Below are 20,498 nucleotides of genomic sequence, written 5' to 3' on the forward strand. Positions count from 1 at the left end.
TGCGTGCTTAAAACAAATAAAACGGCTTTGTTATATGTATATATGTTGCTGTATGTTGTGTTGAGTAAAGCTTCCATTTTTACTTTTCATTTCTAAATGGCCTGGACTGTTCTTATTATCCTCCTGATGATTCAATTTGTATTGGATACCTTCATTCGAAAGGAAAGAAACATTATGTCAAAGAGAAAGTACAGAGAAATAAGCTAGAAAACTCGCTTAACATTTAAACTCTTTTAGCTCAATCGTTATATGTCATTAATAAACTAGGCCTATTCGTAGGCTTAAAGTTTTATCCGTTTAGCCAAAACTGAGCTGAAATATATTTGCCCACACAGTGCTCCATGCTGGGATACATGGAGCTGTCCAAATTTCTTTGTTCCTGTCCTTTTCTCAACCCTACATCTATTCAGAACAGACCCTGCAAAGTGCTATAGATGCACCTTTAACCATGCATAAACTGGGAGAACTGAGCGCATATGTTTGTCCCGAAATATTAACTTTCCGGAAGCAAATTAATTTAGATACTTGAATTATCGTGTTTTAATTCTGATTAAGCTCCTGTTAGTAAGTGTGCACGGGCACATACAGTCCTTTATTTTCACAGAACAACTACGCCCTCTAGTGGCAATAATGTGCACCCCTGACTCATTTTGCATTCTTTGAAATAGCGGCATGCATTCATGTTTCCTTTTTCTATTCGCATTTCAAGGCATGTCTATACACTTTGAAGCCTATCTGTTAATAATCTAAAATGAGTGTTGCAACGAATGTATGACTGAAATTAACTACGTTGATAATTGTACGTTGTTGTTACATCAAAAACTATATTCAGCTTTAAGGTTTGTGGAGTGGAAATGCATTTCGAGAATAAACGTGACTTTCAGTGTAGGCCTACTGGGGGGTCGATGCCGCTTTAGTCTCACACAATCAATACATCGACCAGACGCCCCGCAAAAAGTGTCTGCGTTTTTGTGTGCAAGTACAGATACAAAGAAACAGTGAGGCTAGTTTCAAAGAGAAGGGCAATAACAGTCCTATACCATAAACTCATTTAGACCAGACGTCTAGCTCTTCTATAGCTTTATTGGACCCAATTTCTCCCTGCTCTAAAGCAATTCTTGGTACAGGTTTGACGATAAATTGGGGTTCCTTGCAACACCTTTTCCCAATTATAAACTTTTTTTTTTCTGCAATATTCTCTAACAATGAATCTCTAGTTTGTGTTCAGCATAAAAGAAAATGAGGCTGATCGCATAGCACTGAAATGTACAATATCAAAGCAGTACGCATGTCGAACTTGAAATTTATTTGTAAAAATTGGTCTAAAAGGAAACATATTATCACAGTAAGTGCACAAGTTGAGTATTCAACAAAGCTTGTCTACACCCAAATTCACTATACAGCACTGAAGACAACTGAGCTTCACTGTGACCAAAATAAAAGACATAAAATAGACCAAAAACGAGTTCGTTTTACTTTTATAATTTAGACTTTTGATGGATCTAACACGCCAACAAAAGCTTCAACGAGAAATACAATATTTTAGTAAGGAGAAATTCGAAATAAGGGATTGAATACACGATGTCCAATTTAAAAAGAAAGAAATTAAAGGCACAGTAAATTATTCATGTGGCTGCATGAGGGTGAAGAGGTTTTGCATGCATTATGGACAAAGATGTAAAGATCAGCAGATTAAGAACTACCAGATCACATATCCTAATTTCCTATAAGACATTATTATGATGAGTAATGATAAGAAACCCCTGAAGCTGAATTTTACTGTGCAAAAGAAAAAACTGAATTCTCAGATCTTCAAAGAAATACTCCACCATGGTTCTGGGAAATCGATTTTAGGGGCGTTTTAAGCCAAATGTAACTATTTTAGAAATCGTTGTGAAATACCCATTCATTTCAAGTCACTCAAATCATTATTTTGACTCAGAATATATATATATTAAATATAGTCTATTTAATATATATATATATATATATATATATATATATATATATATATATATATATATATATATATATATATATATATATAATTAAATAGAATATATGCCAATTCAATGTTGGGCAACTCAACAAACAAACAAACAAAAAAATCACAAAAGTTGTATCCTAATCCAAGCATATGTTAAAGGGACGCACATTAGCTGCTGAGTTGAAGCACGCTTTCCACTAAGGATCTTTACCGCTCCTCTCTCGGTTCATCTTCTTCATTTTCATTCTTCTGTTCTGAAACCAGATTTTAACCTGCCGCTCTGTTAAACTCAGGATTCGTGCGACTTCATAGCGACGATCCCTCGTTAAATACATGTTATAAAGGAACTCCTTCTCCAATTCCAGAGTCTGATATTTTGTATACGGACAACGTTTCTTTCTTGTTGATCTCGCATGGATCCAGTTTGCAGCAGGGTTGCCTGAAAAGAAAGAAACAAGCTAAAGAAAACATAATAATAACAATAACAATGTAAAAAGAAAACCATGCACATAAGCTTAACTTCCACAAGAAAGGTCATGACTATATCAGAAACGGAGATACGTTCATATTTAACCATTAAAATATTGTGTAATTGGTGTTAAACATTTGTGTGAATGCAATTATTTCCAAAGTTTCTTTTTTTTTTTTTTTTTTAATGGCCACTACACCAATGAAGGCCAGTGGTAAGAGCCCGGACACTTTTATAGGTTTGTAAAACTTCCAGTTTAGGGCAGTTCGACAGTTGTAAATCACAGGGCAATTCATTTTACTTACTTGGGTCAAGTTGTTGTTGTTGCTGTTTTTCGTCTTTAGGTTCGCCGTGGCTCGAAGAATCATTTTCAACTCTTTCTTCAGTAGTTTTGTCTACGGATACAGTGCTGCAGCGAAACTCGGGAACCACCGGCGTCTCTGCTTCAAACGCCGCGCTTTCAGTCCTTTTCGAGGGGGAACTTTCAGTCTTTGTACCGCTGAGCCGAGTGTTGGAGTGGAACCCCGATAAAGAGATATGGTTCGCGACTGGCTCTATCCAGGAGCGGACGTATCTGTTGTCAGAAAGATGGGTCTGGTGGACGTACGGATGGTAAATCCCGGACACTGCAGCAGGAGAGGGCTGATGAACCGAGGACCAGGACGCTGGGAACACGGCTGACTTGGGAGCGAAGCTGCACGAGGAAAAGTCCGCATTTTCGCCCACACCTGACGGCCTCGCGGTGTGTGAACCCTGGACATAACGCGCTCCGTACACATCCTCCGTCTCGTGCCCCATAATAGAGTCCACATAATAGCTACTGAGAGCTGAACTAGTCGACATTTCTGGATCCCTTCGAACTCATATAAAACGCTACTCTGTTTCCGAAACCTTGCCTCTGAACAATCATAGTATTTTTGCTGCCTTCATCTTCAGTGATTGGTTGCATGAATCACGTGATCATATTTACTAATACAGAGAGTAAATCAGTCCTCTGATAACGGTATGTTTGATTTTGTGCTCTTAAAAAAGACAAGTTATTTGTATCTGAACTTGTAATGATATTCTGCATTCATCTTTCTTTAAACTATATGTTTCTTTTTTATATATATAACAAGATCAGATTAATGCACCCATTCATTTGCACTCACTATTAGGCTACCTTAACAAACGATTTCAGCCGTGTAAAATCTTGCAAAAATTTCGTCATAAGGTATGTCATAGTCTAGCCTTGTAAAGTATTTTATAGAGTACCGAGTTGCAAGTCATCGTAAAATAAATGTAATAACATGCTGTAAAACAACGAACCACCACAGCCTCACAGATTCTCATATTTTATAAACTACTTTAGTTTTAAGATCTGTTATGCGGTCTTTGTAAGTTTGATGCTGACTGTAAGGTGTTGTAATATTGACACAGGAAGAAACATTTGTATATTTTTGGTACTTATTCAAAAGAGAGACATAGTATTTTATGTGTATCAATAAAAATTTTATGAGGTGCATTTGATTATGTATTAATGTTCCCTTAATAAAACAGACTCTTGGTATTTCAAAGTGTTTTGACCTACGTGTTTATCATTAATAACAATAATAATACAGAAATATTCGGATCTTTTTAGATAACAATGTAGCCTACGCCGAGATTGAATTACTGGTGGTAAAAATGTTAATCTACCAAAATAATAGAAGTTTATATATAGATCAAATAGAATAGATCATTTGTGTAAAAAGGGATTATTAAGTCAAGGGAAATGTAAACACAGGGAAATACAAAATATAGACGAATGCATTACATATTTCATCTTAATTTGAGAAAATAATTTGTGTGAAGAAAACAACGTGGTTTAGCCTATGTTAGCTATTTGTCGACAAGTTGTCACTGAGAGCTCAGCCGTTACAATTTCGGTCAAAATGATAATCTGTGTTTCCATCTGTGTGACCACACACTTGAACACATAGCATGTGCCTACAGAGGTGTATGGCATTGTGTTTGTGTGCGCACATTATAGAGAGTGAGTGGGCGATGCTAGAAATATACTTTTTTTAGACGCGTGGAAGGATCGGTATTAAAAGACGAAAATAATTGCATCTGCATGACAACTTTTAAACAAAATGTTGTTTATGAATGTATGGAATGACGGACCAAATCATTTCCACCTATAGTTTACCTCTATGTGCTTCTGGTTTGCCTGTTTTGGATTATTTTTCTTTTCTTTTCTTTTTTTCTTCTTCTTTATTTGATGTATCATAATTAGAAATTTTGGATATTGACGGTGAAGTTTGAAGGTTATAGGGTTACGTTTTCGTATTTTGAATTAAGTTAAGGTTCTATTTAGAAAAAACTTACACGTTTTTTTTTGTTGTTGTTTTTTTCAGAACACAACAGTCCATTTTTGGTAATCAGAACATACAGTGTGATTCATTTTTCAAAAACGTCAATTGACATGTAGCCTACCCCTAATATAATTTGTATATTAGTTTGTATTTGCTAATTTATCTTTGAAGAAGAAAAAAATATTTACCTTTGTAATTTATCTTTAGGGGTGTGTGTGTTTGTAAGGGGGAGGGGCGAGACATGATCTTTATTAAGCTGTGGTTTAGAAACACTACACCAAATATTACACCAAAACACTATTATGACATTATCAATTTATTAGTCCACTGACCACATGCCACAAACATGCACGTATACAGACATATTTAAACATCTATTATACAGAAATCTTTAAACTTAATTATATCAGATAAATGTACGTTTTCATTGGAGAAAGAATGGGAGATCTTCACTTTCGAATGTGCTTTCATGTCCAAAGTCATGGCTTTTTGGCGCCACATTTTTGCTCTGTTCCCGCTAAAATGAAACCGCTTGGAACAGCCTTGTCTTATAATCTTCTTTTATAAATTAAGACCTTACACCACTTTTATACCCTGTGAAACATATGAAATTACACCAGGCTTCACATTTCAAATGCAATCAAAGATGTAGCAACAAATGACAAGTATTCAGCAACGATCACAACATTGGAACGTGAAAGTAGCCAAAACAATGCACACTGCCCTCATGTCATCATTATACAGGAGAACATAGACTGACCGAAATGAGGGTGATACGTTTTTGACCTGCACTTGTTTGCATGCTCACGAAAAAGTAAGATTGGACGTCAGTTCACGGATACGATTTTCTCTACTCGTCTTCTTAAGTTTCATCCTGCGGTTTTGGAACCAGATTTTCACTTGTCTGTCAGTAAGGTTGACGCTTTTGCTTATCTCTAGACGGCGCTCCCGAGTCAGGTACATGTTGAATAAAAATTCTTTTTCTAATTCCAAGGTCTGGTGTTTTGTGTATGGACATCTTTTTTTCCTTCCGCTCTTCGCGGTCAACCAGTTGCTCGTCGGTGTGTCGTTTTTGGATTCTGCAAAAACAAAAGGACAGAATGTCAGAAGACAGAATCAGCCAAACAAACAGGAAAAATAGGACACGTTTTATTTCTACATAAAAACATAGACGGCATACGTTTATTAAAACGGCTGTCATAATTAAACCTACACTTACAGATCATTAGAAGTAACGTACTGAGTCAAAATATATTTAATTTTCCATGTGGCCCACAAGTTACCAGTATTAAAGTGTTGGTTAATCTCTACAACGTAATTTTATTTAATGAATTTTTATGTTTTGTTTTTGTTGTTTGCGTTTGGTTAACACAGGATCTTGTCTTTTTATAGCCTAAGTCATTACCTCATGTTATAACCAATGCACTTTTATATATGCAGTTTTCAGATACTGCACCAGAAATAGGACTTTACAATATTCAGCTCCTCAGTCAGTATCAAATAAATAGCAATGAATGATTTCTACATCAAAAGAGCATTCATTCTCGTGCTGAATGAATTAAGTCGCAAATACATTTCACCAATGCTGTTCTTATATTGACCAAAGAAGAATGTCAAGTCACTTGCAACAAAAGGTATTTGATGTTAACGCGCCCTCGCAGCGCCGTTTCCTGTTAGAGCTTTTACTGCAACCTGAGAAAGACTCCCATTAAACATTACGACTTTCGGGCTGTTTGTGTTTTATATTGGGTTTTATGATGCTAGAGCGTTCGCGTTACACCAAGACGCGATTAATCCGTTTATTGTACTCACCTTTGGTTTCTCTGTGTGGCAATTCAGGGCTGGAGACAGACGCCTCGGTTGAGCAATGCTTCTCCTCCAGCGAACTGAGTTTGGGATCTGGACTCTGCGCCGGGGAAGAGCTCCTTGTGTCCCGATCGAGCGCAAGCTTCTTTTCCACCTCGACAAAGGGCGTTGACTGCGACTTTGGAGTCACCCTGTTCAGCTGCATTAACGTAGTGTTTGGGCTCATCGTCTCGTTGTCATAGTCCGGGTTTTTCGCCGTCGCGTAAGTTTGACTTAGTCTAAAATATCCAGGGACCGGGATCTCGGGACTCTCAACGGAACATGATTCGGGGATCAGGTTGGAGTACGCGGGTATCTCAGACGAACTGACCTTTGCTCTCTTGTCGGAGTACATACAACAGTTAGTCTCTTCTTTAATGCTTTGTGAAAATGTGCAGGTGGACATCTGGTTGAGCGGTTGCTCTAATCGGCAGGACCTGCTTGGATCTGCCCAGGTATCAGTTTGAGGTATGTACGAGTGGACGTTCATGCCCATGTTTTGGTGGTTTACTTCCCCCCGTTTGCCAAGAGACGGCAGGAGTCCACAGGTTTGCATTCCATAGGTTCCCATTTCTGCAGTGGCTGGCATGTACATGTTACTGCTGGAATAAAAATCTGTTCTGCACGCCCCAATCAAGGAATCTACCAAAAACGTGTTTGCAGCAGGAGAGCTGTTGGGAAAGGACATTTTGGAGAGTTTCTTTTTTTTTTAAGAAGCAGGGAAGTGTCCTCTGTAAGCTGACATATCTAGCAAAACAATCCCCGTATAACCAGCGAGTCTCTCTGCAACCACATGACGCTCTCACCAATGAAATTTGAAAATGGCCTTGAGACGCAGGCTCTTCCCCGTCACGTGGGAGCATTGACACATGATTTGAAGTTTCAGACGTGGTCAACAGCGACACCTAGAACAAGGACTTGAAATTGGTTTCAAGACTGCCGAAATAACGTTGTTAAATCCATTTCAGGAAAACATATAAAATGAAAACTTGGACTTATATATTGGCCTGCTGTTAAACAAAGAGCAAGAACAAGGAAAATAAATTATTGCATTTAGCACAGTCTTTTTTTATTTTATAGCTACCTTTAAATTCCAATTCAAGGTCAAGATAGGAAATGTCTGAAGAGTTCTCGTAGTTCACGAGGCAAAATGCAGAGGACTATGCAGAACAAAATGAGCCGGTGGACGCGGGCCTAAACACCGCTGACTCGATTAAGAGTGAAAACAAAATTGTGATTAATCCTTTCTATGTTTGTTTTTATCATGAATTATGTTTTAATAGGCATAACTGATTTTGCATGTTTTCCACATTGACCATTTGTCGGACGCAAAGGAAATTCAAATGTTATTACTTCTTAATATGTAATAGCCTGCCTTGATTGTTGTTTGCTGTTATTTTCTAAATTAAATAAAAGAAACCTTGAAAAAACCGTGCTTGTTAAATCATAGCCAATCAGTGTATTTGATCACGTTATCAGTCACATTATCATTATAAGGATGTAAGGTATTCGTTTATATATTTGCAAAATATAGGCTATAGCACAAGTCAAAGGTTTAAACGGCTTTTCTGTTTTGTGTAATTAATGCAGTTCTTTCATATGTGCAGAGTGGAGTTTATCAATTAGTATGCCATTTGTCTTGTAAAATAGGCCGATAAACTGCTGTAAACGCATTTTCACCTTGACTTTAGAAATACGTGCATTTTCACTCAGCGAAAACATGTTATAGGCCTATGCATCATTATAAAATTATTGTGGGAAAAACATGTAGAGTATATTATTCGCAATAACTAAATACACAAATACGTTTGCAGAATTTAACAGCATTTATAAAGGATATCATATTATCTCTGCTTAAGAACTGGATACAATGAAAATGCGCAAGGAGAATGAAATGATATTGCTATCTTTATATGCCGCTGAATTAATCATTTGCAATGTGCTTGTTACAAGTGTGTAATCTATTATCACAAACCAATAATATCGTCGTTATGTACACACAATCTTAAAACATCAAATTAGCAATAATGAGCCATTAACTATTTTATAGAAATCTTGATTTTAGGTAAACGTAACGGCGCACGGTTTCTTTACATAATTTTGAATAAAGCATAAAGACAAAAAAGAACGCATGTAGGCAACGCGCTAAATCAGTGGGTTTCCTACTAAAAATAGCAAGCTGACAAATCTTCCAGATAAATAACAAATAAATAAATAAGAATCACTGCAGAGGACTGACATCTGAAAACACACATAAACACCAAGCGTATAAGTAGTGTTCAAGATTAAACCTGTCAAATGATTAAACTATTATGCTAAATGCATGAATTACCTGGGATATTAAATTATAGGCAAATACTCTAAAAAGCCTATAATTACATCTTCTAAAGAGTTTTTGGTTATTTAATTTGTTGGTTCACCTTTATGTGTAATACATTAATAAAAATATTTAAAAAAAATAGACCTAAGAGGATGTAGATGCGTGTACAGTTGAATACATTTCCTAAATAAGTAGTGGACTATAGCTACTGTTATGATCCATGTATCATTTGAGATATTAGGAATATTTCATTGTACTTTTTTTTACACACAATCCTGCAGTCTTCCAGCGAACTGTTTAGGCTATATAATAAAGCTAAAAGATGGCCAAACCCTTACAAAATCTTTCTGCCATAATCGGTTGTAATACCATAGCTAAATTAAGGATAACAACAAAAACGACAAATAATAATAATAATAATAATAATAATAATAATAATAATGGTGGTGTTGGTTCTGTTAATGTATGGTCTTTATCGAAGGGGACGTTTCCAAAAGAGGGGACTGTAAAAAGGCACGCTAACCTCTGAGACTATGAAGAAAAGGTTTTCTGAAATTGTTTCCTCAACTATGCAGATGAAGATACGTACGTGACTAAAATATATTTTCCCGGTTTTCAGGTTATTCTGAGACATGATGCAACAGGGTAAATCTAATTTAGAATAAGAGTGAATCTCAATAATAACATACCGCCAGTAAACGGGCGTAAAAACATTAGATTAGATCACATAACTCCGCTCAAGATCATAGTCATTGTTTAAGAGGAAAACTGCACTTGGATTACACACAGCACCAGGTCCGATCATTGCTGTGAGTTCGCCCTCTCGTGGCTTCAAGCAGCATAAACAAAATGTACATAAATAAAGGGGTTGTCAATGTTAAGATTCCTTATTATTACTGGCAGAGAAGCCTATTATAAAACTCACAACAATACAGTGTTAATTTGTAATTATAAACGGAATTTCCTGTACGGCTGAGAGATTTAGGTTACACATATCTAGGAAACAAAAGCTTGTACGATTCTCCGTTTGCCTCCACTGCAAATATCGGGTTTGCATTTCCAGCATATTCTGACTCCACAGAGGTAGCCGCTTCTTTACAGTAAGCCTATATGTCCGCTGATAAGATGACAATTAATTTCTGCACCAACTGTCTTTTGGGAGCTTTTTGGTTCTTATAGCATAATCTTAAGAAAACACCACTGAGGCGCTAAACGTAAACAGTGTAGACTTTTACTGCATTGTTACCCTTGCCTAAATCCCATATGTTGGAGAAAAACATTATGGAGGATTTGATATGGTTGTATTATATGGTTTTATTTTACACAGCATTTCACCAGGCTTAACGGCGGCTATGTGCAGTATTTAACCTATAGTATCGGATGTATCAGTGTGAAGGCCTTTGAAGGCAGATCAGTGGGATTGAGGGGATGCGGCGGCCATATTGGACGTGCTGCACTGCGGCGGCTCTGAGAGGGCGTAGTTTTTCAAAGAGAACCGCAAAAAAAGCGCCTTTACTTATTCGATAAGGTTAAGGGTGACGACCTTGACGTAACAGAAGTTCAAATACAATATTTCATTTTACGTTCGAAGTTGTTGACGAAATCGAACTTTGTAAACCACTGTGTTTAAGACGGTTAGTGTTCACGTGCTACATTTGACGTAAACAGAAATAAGCTTGTCGAAATGTGGTGATGTCTAACGCATATAGGCCTAGTAGTTCAATTCGAAAACTAGTCCTCTTTTGTAAGATAACACCTAGCCTATTATTAGATTTTCACTCTTATCTGTTCACATAGTACTCAGTTCTCCTCTTTCTAGACAGAAAAAAGAAAACATCTGCACCCTTTGTGTTTCAGGGCAAAGTCACAGTTGAAGTGGATAGAGGGTCCAATAGCCCCAATTTAATTTACTGCCCAGAGTTTATTGTACTGTCTAGACTGTTCAAGGTTTAGTAAATAGCCTTAGTGTAAAACAACATACAAGGATAGAAATTTGTCAAAGACCTATAAAAGTTACCATTGGAAATTGTTCTCTCTCCATCTCACTTTCCTTCTTCGTCTGTAATAAGCGAAACCAACATTCATCTGGAAAATGAGTAGGCCTAACATTTTGAAATGCAACTCTGTAAAATAATTTTATTTAATGAAAATAAATAACTGTTAAATAACGCATTCTGTTGCGCGCACTACCATACACACAAAGACACGTCACAACAATTAATAAAAAATCTGCAAATAACTTGCTGTATTTTTATTTAATACATAGATACATTACATGCTTCAAACGAATAAATGCATACACAGCTCTAACTCAATGTAATTATTGATTGGATGTAACCAAAGGTTGCTTACAATGTGAGAATGCAAAAATACAATAAATAAATACAAATACAAAGCTACTGAATTTCAATGGCATTATCACAGAGTATGAAGAGATTGTCGAGGTACCTGTTCCTGATAACTGATCATTTCCCTCACTGCGGATACATTGTTGTAGATAATTTGTGCAGAATTTTAATTCCGGATAAAATTCATTTTAGATAGCAAGTATTTTGCATAGTAAAATACAGCGTTGACGTGAAAATAAGTCATGTGTCCGACGAATGGATGATGTCCCACAATCATGACACAACAGGATAGCCATCGTCTCCCGAAGCGGCAAGTATATCATGACTTTCAGAACAATGGATTTCCAGTGAAATACTGGAGACGATCTCGGTTCATCTTTTTCTCTTTCATCCTTCGGTTCTGGAACCAAATCTTCACTTGTCGGTCTGTGAGACTGAGCATTCTTGACAACTGCAGACGCTTCTCTTTGTTTATGTACACATTGAAAAAGAATTCTCGTTCAAGTTCTCGGATCTGGTATTTCGTATATGGGCACCTCTTTTTTCTGGACTTTGTTGCACCTACAAAAAGAAACGCAACTTGATTACATTGCAATGAATTTGAACTCTACAACGGCAGATGTTTCTGCAGATGGCATTAAAAGTTCGAGTCTATACTTCGGATACTAATGCCTAATTTGTTTTCATACAAAACTTTAGTTTAATCCGCATTACACATACACAGACAAAACACTCGGAAAACGAAAGTGTGTTTACAGAGGCAATACAACGAGACAAACACTGCTACATGAAATATACACATGCACGCAAACGGCCCACAATCGCATGCACATACACACACACACACACACACACACACACACACTTTACGTTCAAACGCACGCGCACATGAGTAGCCCGTCGGTGTATTTTCGATTTGATTAAAAGTCTTTCGCTTTTAAGTTAAAATATTTGGTCATAATGTTGCATAACACTGAAACAAGCGACAGGCTGAAGGTTTCTAAAATAAATTTCAATCGCGACTAGTCTTTACAACAGTTCATAAACGAAATGTTTTGAGTAGCCTATATGATCCGACGAAAGCGCCTTCCCCATATTAAACATTTTTACGACTGCAAAGAGAATCTTACAAGCTATATAAAAACTTTTGCATGCTTATAAAGTGCCACATAAACGCTTTAGGGTAGACTGAACCGCGTTAGACGCGTGAACCTACTTGAGCCGTTGTTCTTTTCTTCATCGCAGGTTGATATCGAGGATTCCTCCTCCAGGGTTTCTGTAGGGTCTTGTTTGGTCTGCTCCGCGCTATCTGTAGACACATTGCATGCAACATCTCCGGGGACACTTGTATCTGGCTTTTGTTCGGACTGCTCAGGGTTGGGCTTCTCCGAGTTCGCAGTCTCAAAGAACTGATCAAATTCTTGTGGAAGTACCCCGTTTCGGCCGACGTTGGTAAAGAAATTGCACGAGGAGCTATTACCACCGTGATGGTGGCTATACACGGAATCGTTTTTGAAAATAATTTCCGCTCTGTTTGTTGACTGTAGGAGATCTCGGTGCATTATCTCCTCCGTTGAATAGTACGAAGCGTAATTGCCCCTGTAATGCCATTTGCTCGGATGATCCAGTCCATAGTCCCTGAAAGTCACTTCACGAACAGGTTGGACTTGCGCTATGTTCGAGGAATATGGGAAATTTACTTGACACGACGTTGTTTGTGGTAAAAACGATGAGACCGACGAGAAATCATGAACATAGTACGGTAAATACATATTAGATGCACAGTTGCCGCGATCATCGTAGTCGGTCATTGCTCGCTTTAGCCTTAGAGAGGAAAAATCGTCAGCTTGACTGTTAAACTTTGCCCATCTATTGCACCATATGCGTGTGGATAGGACTCGCGAGGAAGAAAAAATCGGAAACGTACGCTGACGTGCAATTCATCTTGATCGATTCTTGAGGTAATTGTGTCATGTGATCCGGTAAAAAAAAAATTACCATACATCAATATCAGTCATTAAGTGAGCGACTCATATGTAACAGCATGAGGCAGGTCATTGGTTGCCTACATTTTTGAAACTCCCATGTTAATTCCCCCATGTGTTGCAAGGCATTAGTAAACAATCACAGAAATACCACGTCAAATATTTTGTTTAAAATCATGCAATAGGTAATTAAATAAAAGACCTTCATCGCAACGTTAAACAATGTTTTTTTTTGTGTGTGTTTTTTTAAATGTACGACATCAAGTTGTATTATTCAATTGCTTTATTGTTATATTTTTCTAGGTTTTCCAACCACTTAACCTCACGGCCGAAAGAAAACTTTGACTATGAAACAAAATTGCATTTTTTTTAGTCTCTCCCCTTTTAGCCTACCCGGATTATAAGAATTGCTGCATCTCTTTTCTAAACCTGTAATAATGTTATTTTACTGAAATTCTGGGAAATTTAAAGTCCATATCCTGTTATACCTTAGGCTACATACGAGACATGTCATAGGAAATAATGAAAAAGAGAAAGGGAAAAAGGAAAATAAGATTTGAGAGGTGAGACAGAAAACGAGAGAAACGTAATGCAGTTCACCAAATATAGTTATTTGTTATGAGGCAGCGAAAACAGATGTTCTGTTTATTCTACACAGTCTACAGAAAGTCAAAATTTAGTCACGATGTAAACATTGTACAAGAATGCTTTTTCCAAAAAACGACAAAGGGCAATGTATAATAAAGTGTAATAATATTTAGAACTGTACCTTTCTGTTTTAGCTTGAAGTAAAATCTGCATTTAGTCCGATTTAGTATTCCAGTAGTAAAGCTTGTAGCGAACACAGTTATCAAAAGGAAGAGATACACTGATTCACACTGCCAAGTACAAAACAACTGTTCTGGCTTTGAACGTCTGTGGTCTGAGACAATGCGCAGCCGGCAATCACCAATAACCGTCAGCCAAATCATTTTATTGCACAGACAAAAGGATGTGCTATGGTGTACTGTCCTGGGTGGAGGTAAACAGTGACTGGTACATTCCTACCGAGAGACTGTGAAAACTGCATATTTACCGTTTTTCTTTTTTTCCCACCAGATATCTACATGTCTCATATAGTAACCGTCAGCCAAATGACTGTATTTCAAAAGCGTCTGCTAAATGACTAAATGTAAATGTACTATAACACACAAAACTGGCGTTGTTAAGCTTATAAAACAAATAAACAACCAAAGTTATTATATTATTTTGGACAGCCTGGTGTGGGTTTTTTTTTTTACTAAAATAAAAATCTGGTTTATTTAAAAAAATACAAAAATAATCTGGTAACATGCCAATAGTAGCCTAACCATAATGTTATCTTTAGTTAATTTAAGCACAGCTCGTGAATTCGAAATGAGAACTTAAATTTGCGCGGTAACACTCAAGAAACACAGTTTTCACAGTTTATTTTAAATAGAAGCTGTATCGCGCTTTCTTAACCAAGAACGTGTGGCCTATCTTGTACCTTGCGATCCATACTTAAGACTGTTTCATTTGTTGCTTCTTTGTTCTGTGTAGAACCCAAAAGTTTTAGAGCCCAACAAAATATGAATCCGTTTACCAGTCGATGTCCAAAGATTTTTTTTTTTTAACAGCAAAAAAAAAAAAAAAAAGAAAGAAAAGAAAGACTTTTTTTTTTTTTTTTTGCAATAATATGAAGCTAACTTTGTTAATAGTAGGCTATTAAATGGTAGCGCATCAAAAAAGTTATGTCACGCGATTTGGCCATATGTGAGAGTTCAAAATTGCTTCTTGCTAAAAAAATTTTTAAATGCGCAAAGTATTCTTAGTAGAAAGAAAGTCAGTGCAAGAAAGCCACTAACTTGACCTTAACTTTGTATTGGCGCCCCCAGTTTCTACAGCGGTCGCAGGACGTCTGGCAGAGCCACCAATATTTACTCTCCGCTTGCTTTTAACTTTTAAAGGAATTATTATTAATAATTAACTTGGACCAAACTTACCTTTGTATTATTGAATAGTTGATTGATTGATTCACTCATTCATTGATAGGTAGAACATATTTTTTTTAAATTAAAATAATGATAATACCTGATATTAATGAAAATAGGCTTAAACACATTTGGTGAAAGTGTATAGTGCAGCCATGCCTATAATTTAGAGTTTAGTCTGCAGAGAGTAAAGATTTTGTTAGGTAAATATATAGGCCTATAGGCAATAATAAAAATAATTATTTATTTATCTGGTTTTATTTACTCATTACTATTAGGCTACCTTTTGTCAAACTTGGCTACTCTTAAATTATTAATCAGAATTTTCATTTCACACCTGATATACTTGTACCACATTGTTTACCAAAATACCTTGCAAATAAACAGAAAGTGAAGTATATAGAAAACACAGAATACCTATGTGCATTAAAAATGTGGAATTACAAAGTATATAATACATGTTACATGTTTATCATGCTGGTATTAAAAATATAGGCAAGTTCTCGTATTTGGTATACGCGAGTTTTGTCTTTGTATCACGCATACATGCAACTAAGATAATACTAATACCTCTTTACCTGTTCCGTATACTCTCTTTTCAAATTATTCCAATAAATAATCAGCAAGTTCATTTATAAGAACAAATAAGAACATCTGACCGCAGTTTGAACGTATCTCTTAAAGCAAACATAAAAAGAGCTACATTAATAACACATCTTTACATTGTGTACGCTACATTTCTACAAATGTAAATATACTGTTAAAATTATGTTTAGTCGTACATTTTCCCTTTACATATACACCCTTGATGCATAAATAGTTACAGCACTTAGTTTTCTATTTAAATTCCTAGTTTAATTCGATAAGAAAATATAAAATAATACAGATTCACAAAAGAAAGATCGAACTTGAGCTTGGACTTTATTAGCGCATTTTAGAATCACCCACTTAATTAAAACAGACAAATATCACACAAGAATACAGAAGTTTAATATACTGCAGAATTTACAAGAACACTTAATAAATATTACACATCAGTTTTGATTAAAAACGCAACAAAAGTAAAATGTACATTTTCAGATCGCAAGATACAAATTAGGTTTTATCAAAATGTATTAAAAATGACTCCCAGTTATATGTTAGCAGCCCAGAGTAGTTTTAAATGATGTCAAATTAAATATACACGTCTCTATTCTAAATTTGCTGCTGTTCTAAACTACAAAGCATTCCTTTTTTTAGGCTATATAAAGCAAGCAAACATCACAACTTTGGAATTCTCGTTTTTCCACCAAAAACATACAGCAGACACATAAATGCAGCGATATGCCAAATAAATATCAATTTCAATATATTCAACTTGAACATTAAATTACATTTCATGGGTGTTCGGGAGAAAATCGTTTCCAGATTTGGTGGACTAGCAAGAAAAGTCTCTTGTATGAATGATGTCACCACCTAAAAAACAAACCCTACAATTGTTGAAAAGTAATAATTAGTATATGGTGAAGGTATGATCGCGCATCATAAGTCTTTTTTTCTTCATCCTGCGATTCTGAAACCAGATTTTCACTTGCTGATCACTCAGTTCCAATCTGTCCGAAAGCTCCTTTCGTTTCTGTCGGTTTATGAATTCATTAATCATAAATTCGTTCTCCAGTTCGGCTAACTGTGGCTTCGTGTAAGGTTTTCTCTTCTTTCTTGATCTCACCTGTGAGGGACACCATGGTAGTCCTGAGGAGGAGGGAAGAAAAAAAAAATACACTCATCATCATTCATGTTACTGAATCAGTATCTTCATCTTAAAACGTTAACTCTTAAAGACAACCACAACTCTGTTGTCCCCGGTACATTTAAAATGCTATATCGTGGAGCATAAGGAATCAGACAGTGGGCTATTGTATGAAAACAAAAGTTCTGAAAAATTAAGAGTGGCTGAAATAGCTTGTCTATAACTGAACAAAGCAAGCATAAAAGTGCGTATCTATAGCACGAATTGTATTTATCGTGTAATTTATACGCAAAAAAATTTGTTTTTACGTGCATATGGGTTTACATTGCGTAGCACGTACAAACCGTTTTTTCGCGTATAAATTGCACGATAAATACAATTCGTGCTATAAATACGCATTTTCATGAGATCGTGTTGCCATTACACACAATAAACACAAGTCTACATGGTAAAATACGCTGAAATCAAGGTCAGAGTATGACATCTATAGGCAGGGTCAAGGTAGAAGTTGCGTACCATCAGAGAAGGCTGACCTAGTCTGGCTGCTAAGTGATGGTTGGACTGGAGCCTTTGAAGCATCGGTCACTGGCTGGTCGATGGAGGTCAGTTCAATCGGCTCAACCCTGTTCTGCTGTCGCCTTTCCAAGTTTGAAACTTCGTTGCAGCCAGAGCTCTGCTCTCCTGCGTAAGCTGCATTAGGTCGACTTGGCTCCTCTGATTTGTGGCTGACATCTTGGAAGTAGTACCTCCCGGATTCCTCCAGTGAGCCCTTTTTGAGGCTAGCGCTCACAGCGGCTGAATTGCTGAAAAACGGCTGAGCGAAGCCACTGTAGGCGCGGCTCTGGGCCGGAGGAGTGCACGCATTTGGAGAAGTCCACGGGAGCGAGCACACCTCACTTCTACTGTAGGACATCTGCGGAAGGCCAGATAGATGGACTCCATTGCCTCGCAGGTTTTGGAGGTATAGGGAGTCGGGAGAGTGAAAATTCAAAAGGGGAGCAACATAGCCAGAGCTAAGGAGATTGTGCTCGCACATTTCTCACGAGCTCGCCCGAACGCGTCTTAAAACCGTTTTTAGTTACCCCTAAAGAATACGAGCAAGGTAATTGTTGATTTGTTAATGCACCATCACGTGATATGCAAAGTAAAATGTTTAGCCACGCCCACGTGACTAGTAGTGCTGCAAAGTCAGAAAGAAACGCAAATATTTAGTTTCCTTGAACATTTTTTCATGATGCAACTGTAACTGCCATTATAATTCTGCCATTATTTATCATAAGATCAATAACAATCCCCAATAATATTCCTTTGTCCTTAATTGTCCTTATTTATTTCAAATGCATTTTGCTGTAATGTAAAAGGTAGTCAGAAAACCCTGACAGCTCTTTAAAATATATCTCACATAAGCATACAGATATATTTTATTAATCAAGGATACAGAGTGAGATTCGTGCCACATAAGCCTTACGGGGGCAAACACGGATTGTGGTATGACTTTCAATCAAGTGTTTGAAACTTAATTAGTAGCTTTTAATAAATAACATACAAATACATAACGTTCTGTTATAGTAATATCCTGCAAAGCTGCTTCTAAACAATTTGTATTGTGAAAAGCGATATACAAATAAATGTTTAATTGTTAACCGACCTGTGCTATAATTTATACACACACACACACACAGACACACAAATACATTTGTAATAAAACAACATTACAATGCTGCATTTCTGAGGAAATGGCTACATGGACTTTCAAAAGAGCCGCGTTTGTGTTATCGTAAACACAACTGCCAAATGTTCTATATATTGTAGCCTGTATTATTATGATCACAACTGCCAAATTTTCTATATATTGTAGCCTGTATTATTATGATCACAACTGCCAAATTTTCTATATATTGTAGCCTGTATTATTATGATCACAACTGCCAAATTTTCTATATATTGTAGCCTGTATTATTATGATCACAACTGCCAAATTTTCTATATATTGAAGCCTATCACAACTGCCAAATTTTCTATATATTGTAGCCTAATTATTATGATCACAACTTGTCATAACTGCTTTAATGAGATCATTGCTTCTGTCTAAATGAATACAGCTAAAATAAAACAGCTAACTGCATGATTTGTAGGCCTACACTGTAAAAAGTAATCAGTTGACTTAACTTAAAGAGTGAGGAAACCCGTTGCCTTAAAATTATTAAGTAAATAAATTGCATGCGTAATAAAAAAAAAAAAAAGTTAAGTGGAATTGTCAAGTTCACATTACGCATTAAGTTTACGGATAACAGATTACTCTGAATTTTAATGTAGAAACATGCATTTTCCGTAAAGCTGATTTGAAACAATATGTATTGTGAAAAGCTACACAAATAAATGTGAAATTAACACGGGGATAAAGCCAAATAGAGCTTATAATACATTTAAAAAGTCTACTGGTTTTAATCCTAACTTTGAAAGGCCATCTGTAAACGTTAAGCTCACAAACACATTTTTGGTGTAAACGAAAAAGGTTTTGATATTTTATAACTTTGATACAGTATTATACAATTTTAAATAGCTACCAATTCAATTATTTTTTAAGATTTCGTCATTGGTTGGCTGATATCTAAATTCGTTTAAAAAAAAATACTTTGAGTCGATTGTTGGTCTTGAGGTGCCGAGCTATCGGTGCAAGAAATTAAACATTTATAGGTCGTCGGATAATCTTTGTTGTCGGTTTCTAACATTTTAGAGTAGGTCAGGGTATGAAAGTCATTTTTTATCTTACCTAAAGGTTTGTCCAGATGATCCAAAACACGTTTTAAAGAAAGTGCACATATGAAGGAGCAGACAAAATGACTATTGTAAACAGGCAATTTCCGGAAAGAGTGGAGACAGTAGCCTACAACCTCCCACTTTTTACGAGTCCAGTAAACGCATGAAAACCTTTAAAATGGGATTGCTTTAGAGTGTTTCACGTTCTATTGCGTGTTGAAAACACAGAACTCTCATCCGTTCAACCTTAAAAAAATATGTAGCCTACATGGAAAGGATATGTTAGTAGCCTACATCAGTATAGTTCAAGGTCAAAGTCCAGACGCAGATTTACCAAAAACAAGTCCAAGTGCATTTAATTAGACAGAAAAACAGTAGAAACAAAATCCGTTTGACAGTCTAAATCTTTTAAAAATCATTTAAAAAGGCAGATACTTTGATGAAACAGCGTGGTTTTTAACAGCTGAAATCAGCATGACAGAGAACTATAAACATGTTCTTTAAAAGTGGAAGTGCCGTCGTTGTTCAACCCTTTGTACGAATTCGCCAACCAATTTGGCAAAACATAAAACAGCCAGGAATTGTTATTATTGTGTTGAGATTTCTCAGCCCTCCGATAGAATTCTTTTCTGATGGTGGATTGCACGTTTTTCCCAATTGTGACAGATTACCTTTATATTACATATTTTTTTCAAAACTCACAGCGCCATATTCTCTTTTAAATGGTC

The 20,498-nt window shown here is 36.3% G+C and overlaps 4 protein-coding genes across 5 annotated transcripts; all 4 read right to left on the bottom strand.

Moving 5' to 3' along the window:
- Positions 1–2,028: 2,028 nt before the first annotated feature.
- hoxd9a (homeobox D9a) lies at positions 2,029–3,985 on the bottom strand. Its single transcript, XM_082175719.1, has 2 exons — positions 2,762–3,985; positions 2,029–2,426 (listed from the first exon to the last, which is right to left on the bottom strand). The coding sequence occupies exons 1-2, from the start codon at positions 3,297–3,299 to the stop codon at positions 2,185–2,187; spliced, it is 780 nt and encodes a 259-aa protein (XP_082031845.1). The 5' UTR covers positions 3,300–3,985; the 3' UTR covers positions 2,029–2,184.
- Positions 3,986–5,098: 1,113 nt separating this feature from the next.
- On the bottom strand, positions 5,099–8,094 carry hoxd10a (homeobox D10a). The gene is made up of 2 exons (XM_082175340.1): positions 6,605–8,094; positions 5,099–5,871 (listed from the first exon to the last, which is right to left on the bottom strand). Exons 1-2 carry the CDS (start codon positions 7,323–7,325, stop codon positions 5,597–5,599), a joined length of 996 nt encoding a protein of 331 aa, XP_082031466.1. The 5' UTR covers positions 7,326–8,094; the 3' UTR covers positions 5,099–5,596.
- Positions 8,095–11,174: 3,080 nt separating this feature from the next.
- On the bottom strand, positions 11,175–13,262 carry hoxd11a (homeobox D11a). The gene is made up of 2 exons (XM_082176343.1): positions 12,522–13,262; positions 11,175–11,866 (listed from the first exon to the last, which is right to left on the bottom strand). Exons 1-2 carry the CDS (start codon positions 13,114–13,116, stop codon positions 11,634–11,636), a joined length of 828 nt encoding a protein of 275 aa, XP_082032469.1. The 5' UTR covers positions 13,117–13,262; the 3' UTR covers positions 11,175–11,633.
- A 2,938-nt stretch (positions 13,263–16,200) lies between these two features.
- On the bottom strand, positions 16,201–20,057 carry hoxd12a (homeobox D12a). Of its 2 annotated transcripts, XM_082176615.1 has the most exons (3): positions 19,784–20,057; positions 17,527–18,190; positions 16,201–17,012 (listed from the first exon to the last, which is right to left on the bottom strand). In XM_082176615.1, the coding sequence occupies exons 2-3, from the start codon at positions 18,044–18,046 to the stop codon at positions 16,774–16,776; spliced, it is 759 nt and encodes a 252-aa protein (XP_082032741.1). In that variant the 5' UTR covers positions 18,047–18,190; positions 19,784–20,057; the 3' UTR covers positions 16,201–16,773. The 2 variants fall into 2 exon arrangements, with proteins under 2 accessions (XP_082032741.1, XP_082032740.1); XM_082176614.1 differs by lacking the exon at positions 19,784–20,057 and having other exon boundaries at positions 17,527–18,400.
- Positions 20,058–20,498: the final 441 nt, after the last annotated feature.

The sequence above is a fragment of the Leuciscus leuciscus genome (genome assembly GCF_965113295.1).
Source record: "Leuciscus leuciscus genome assembly, chromosome: 7".
NCBI classification, from domain to species: Eukaryota; Metazoa; Chordata; class Actinopteri; order Cypriniformes; family Leuciscidae; genus Leuciscus; species Leuciscus leuciscus.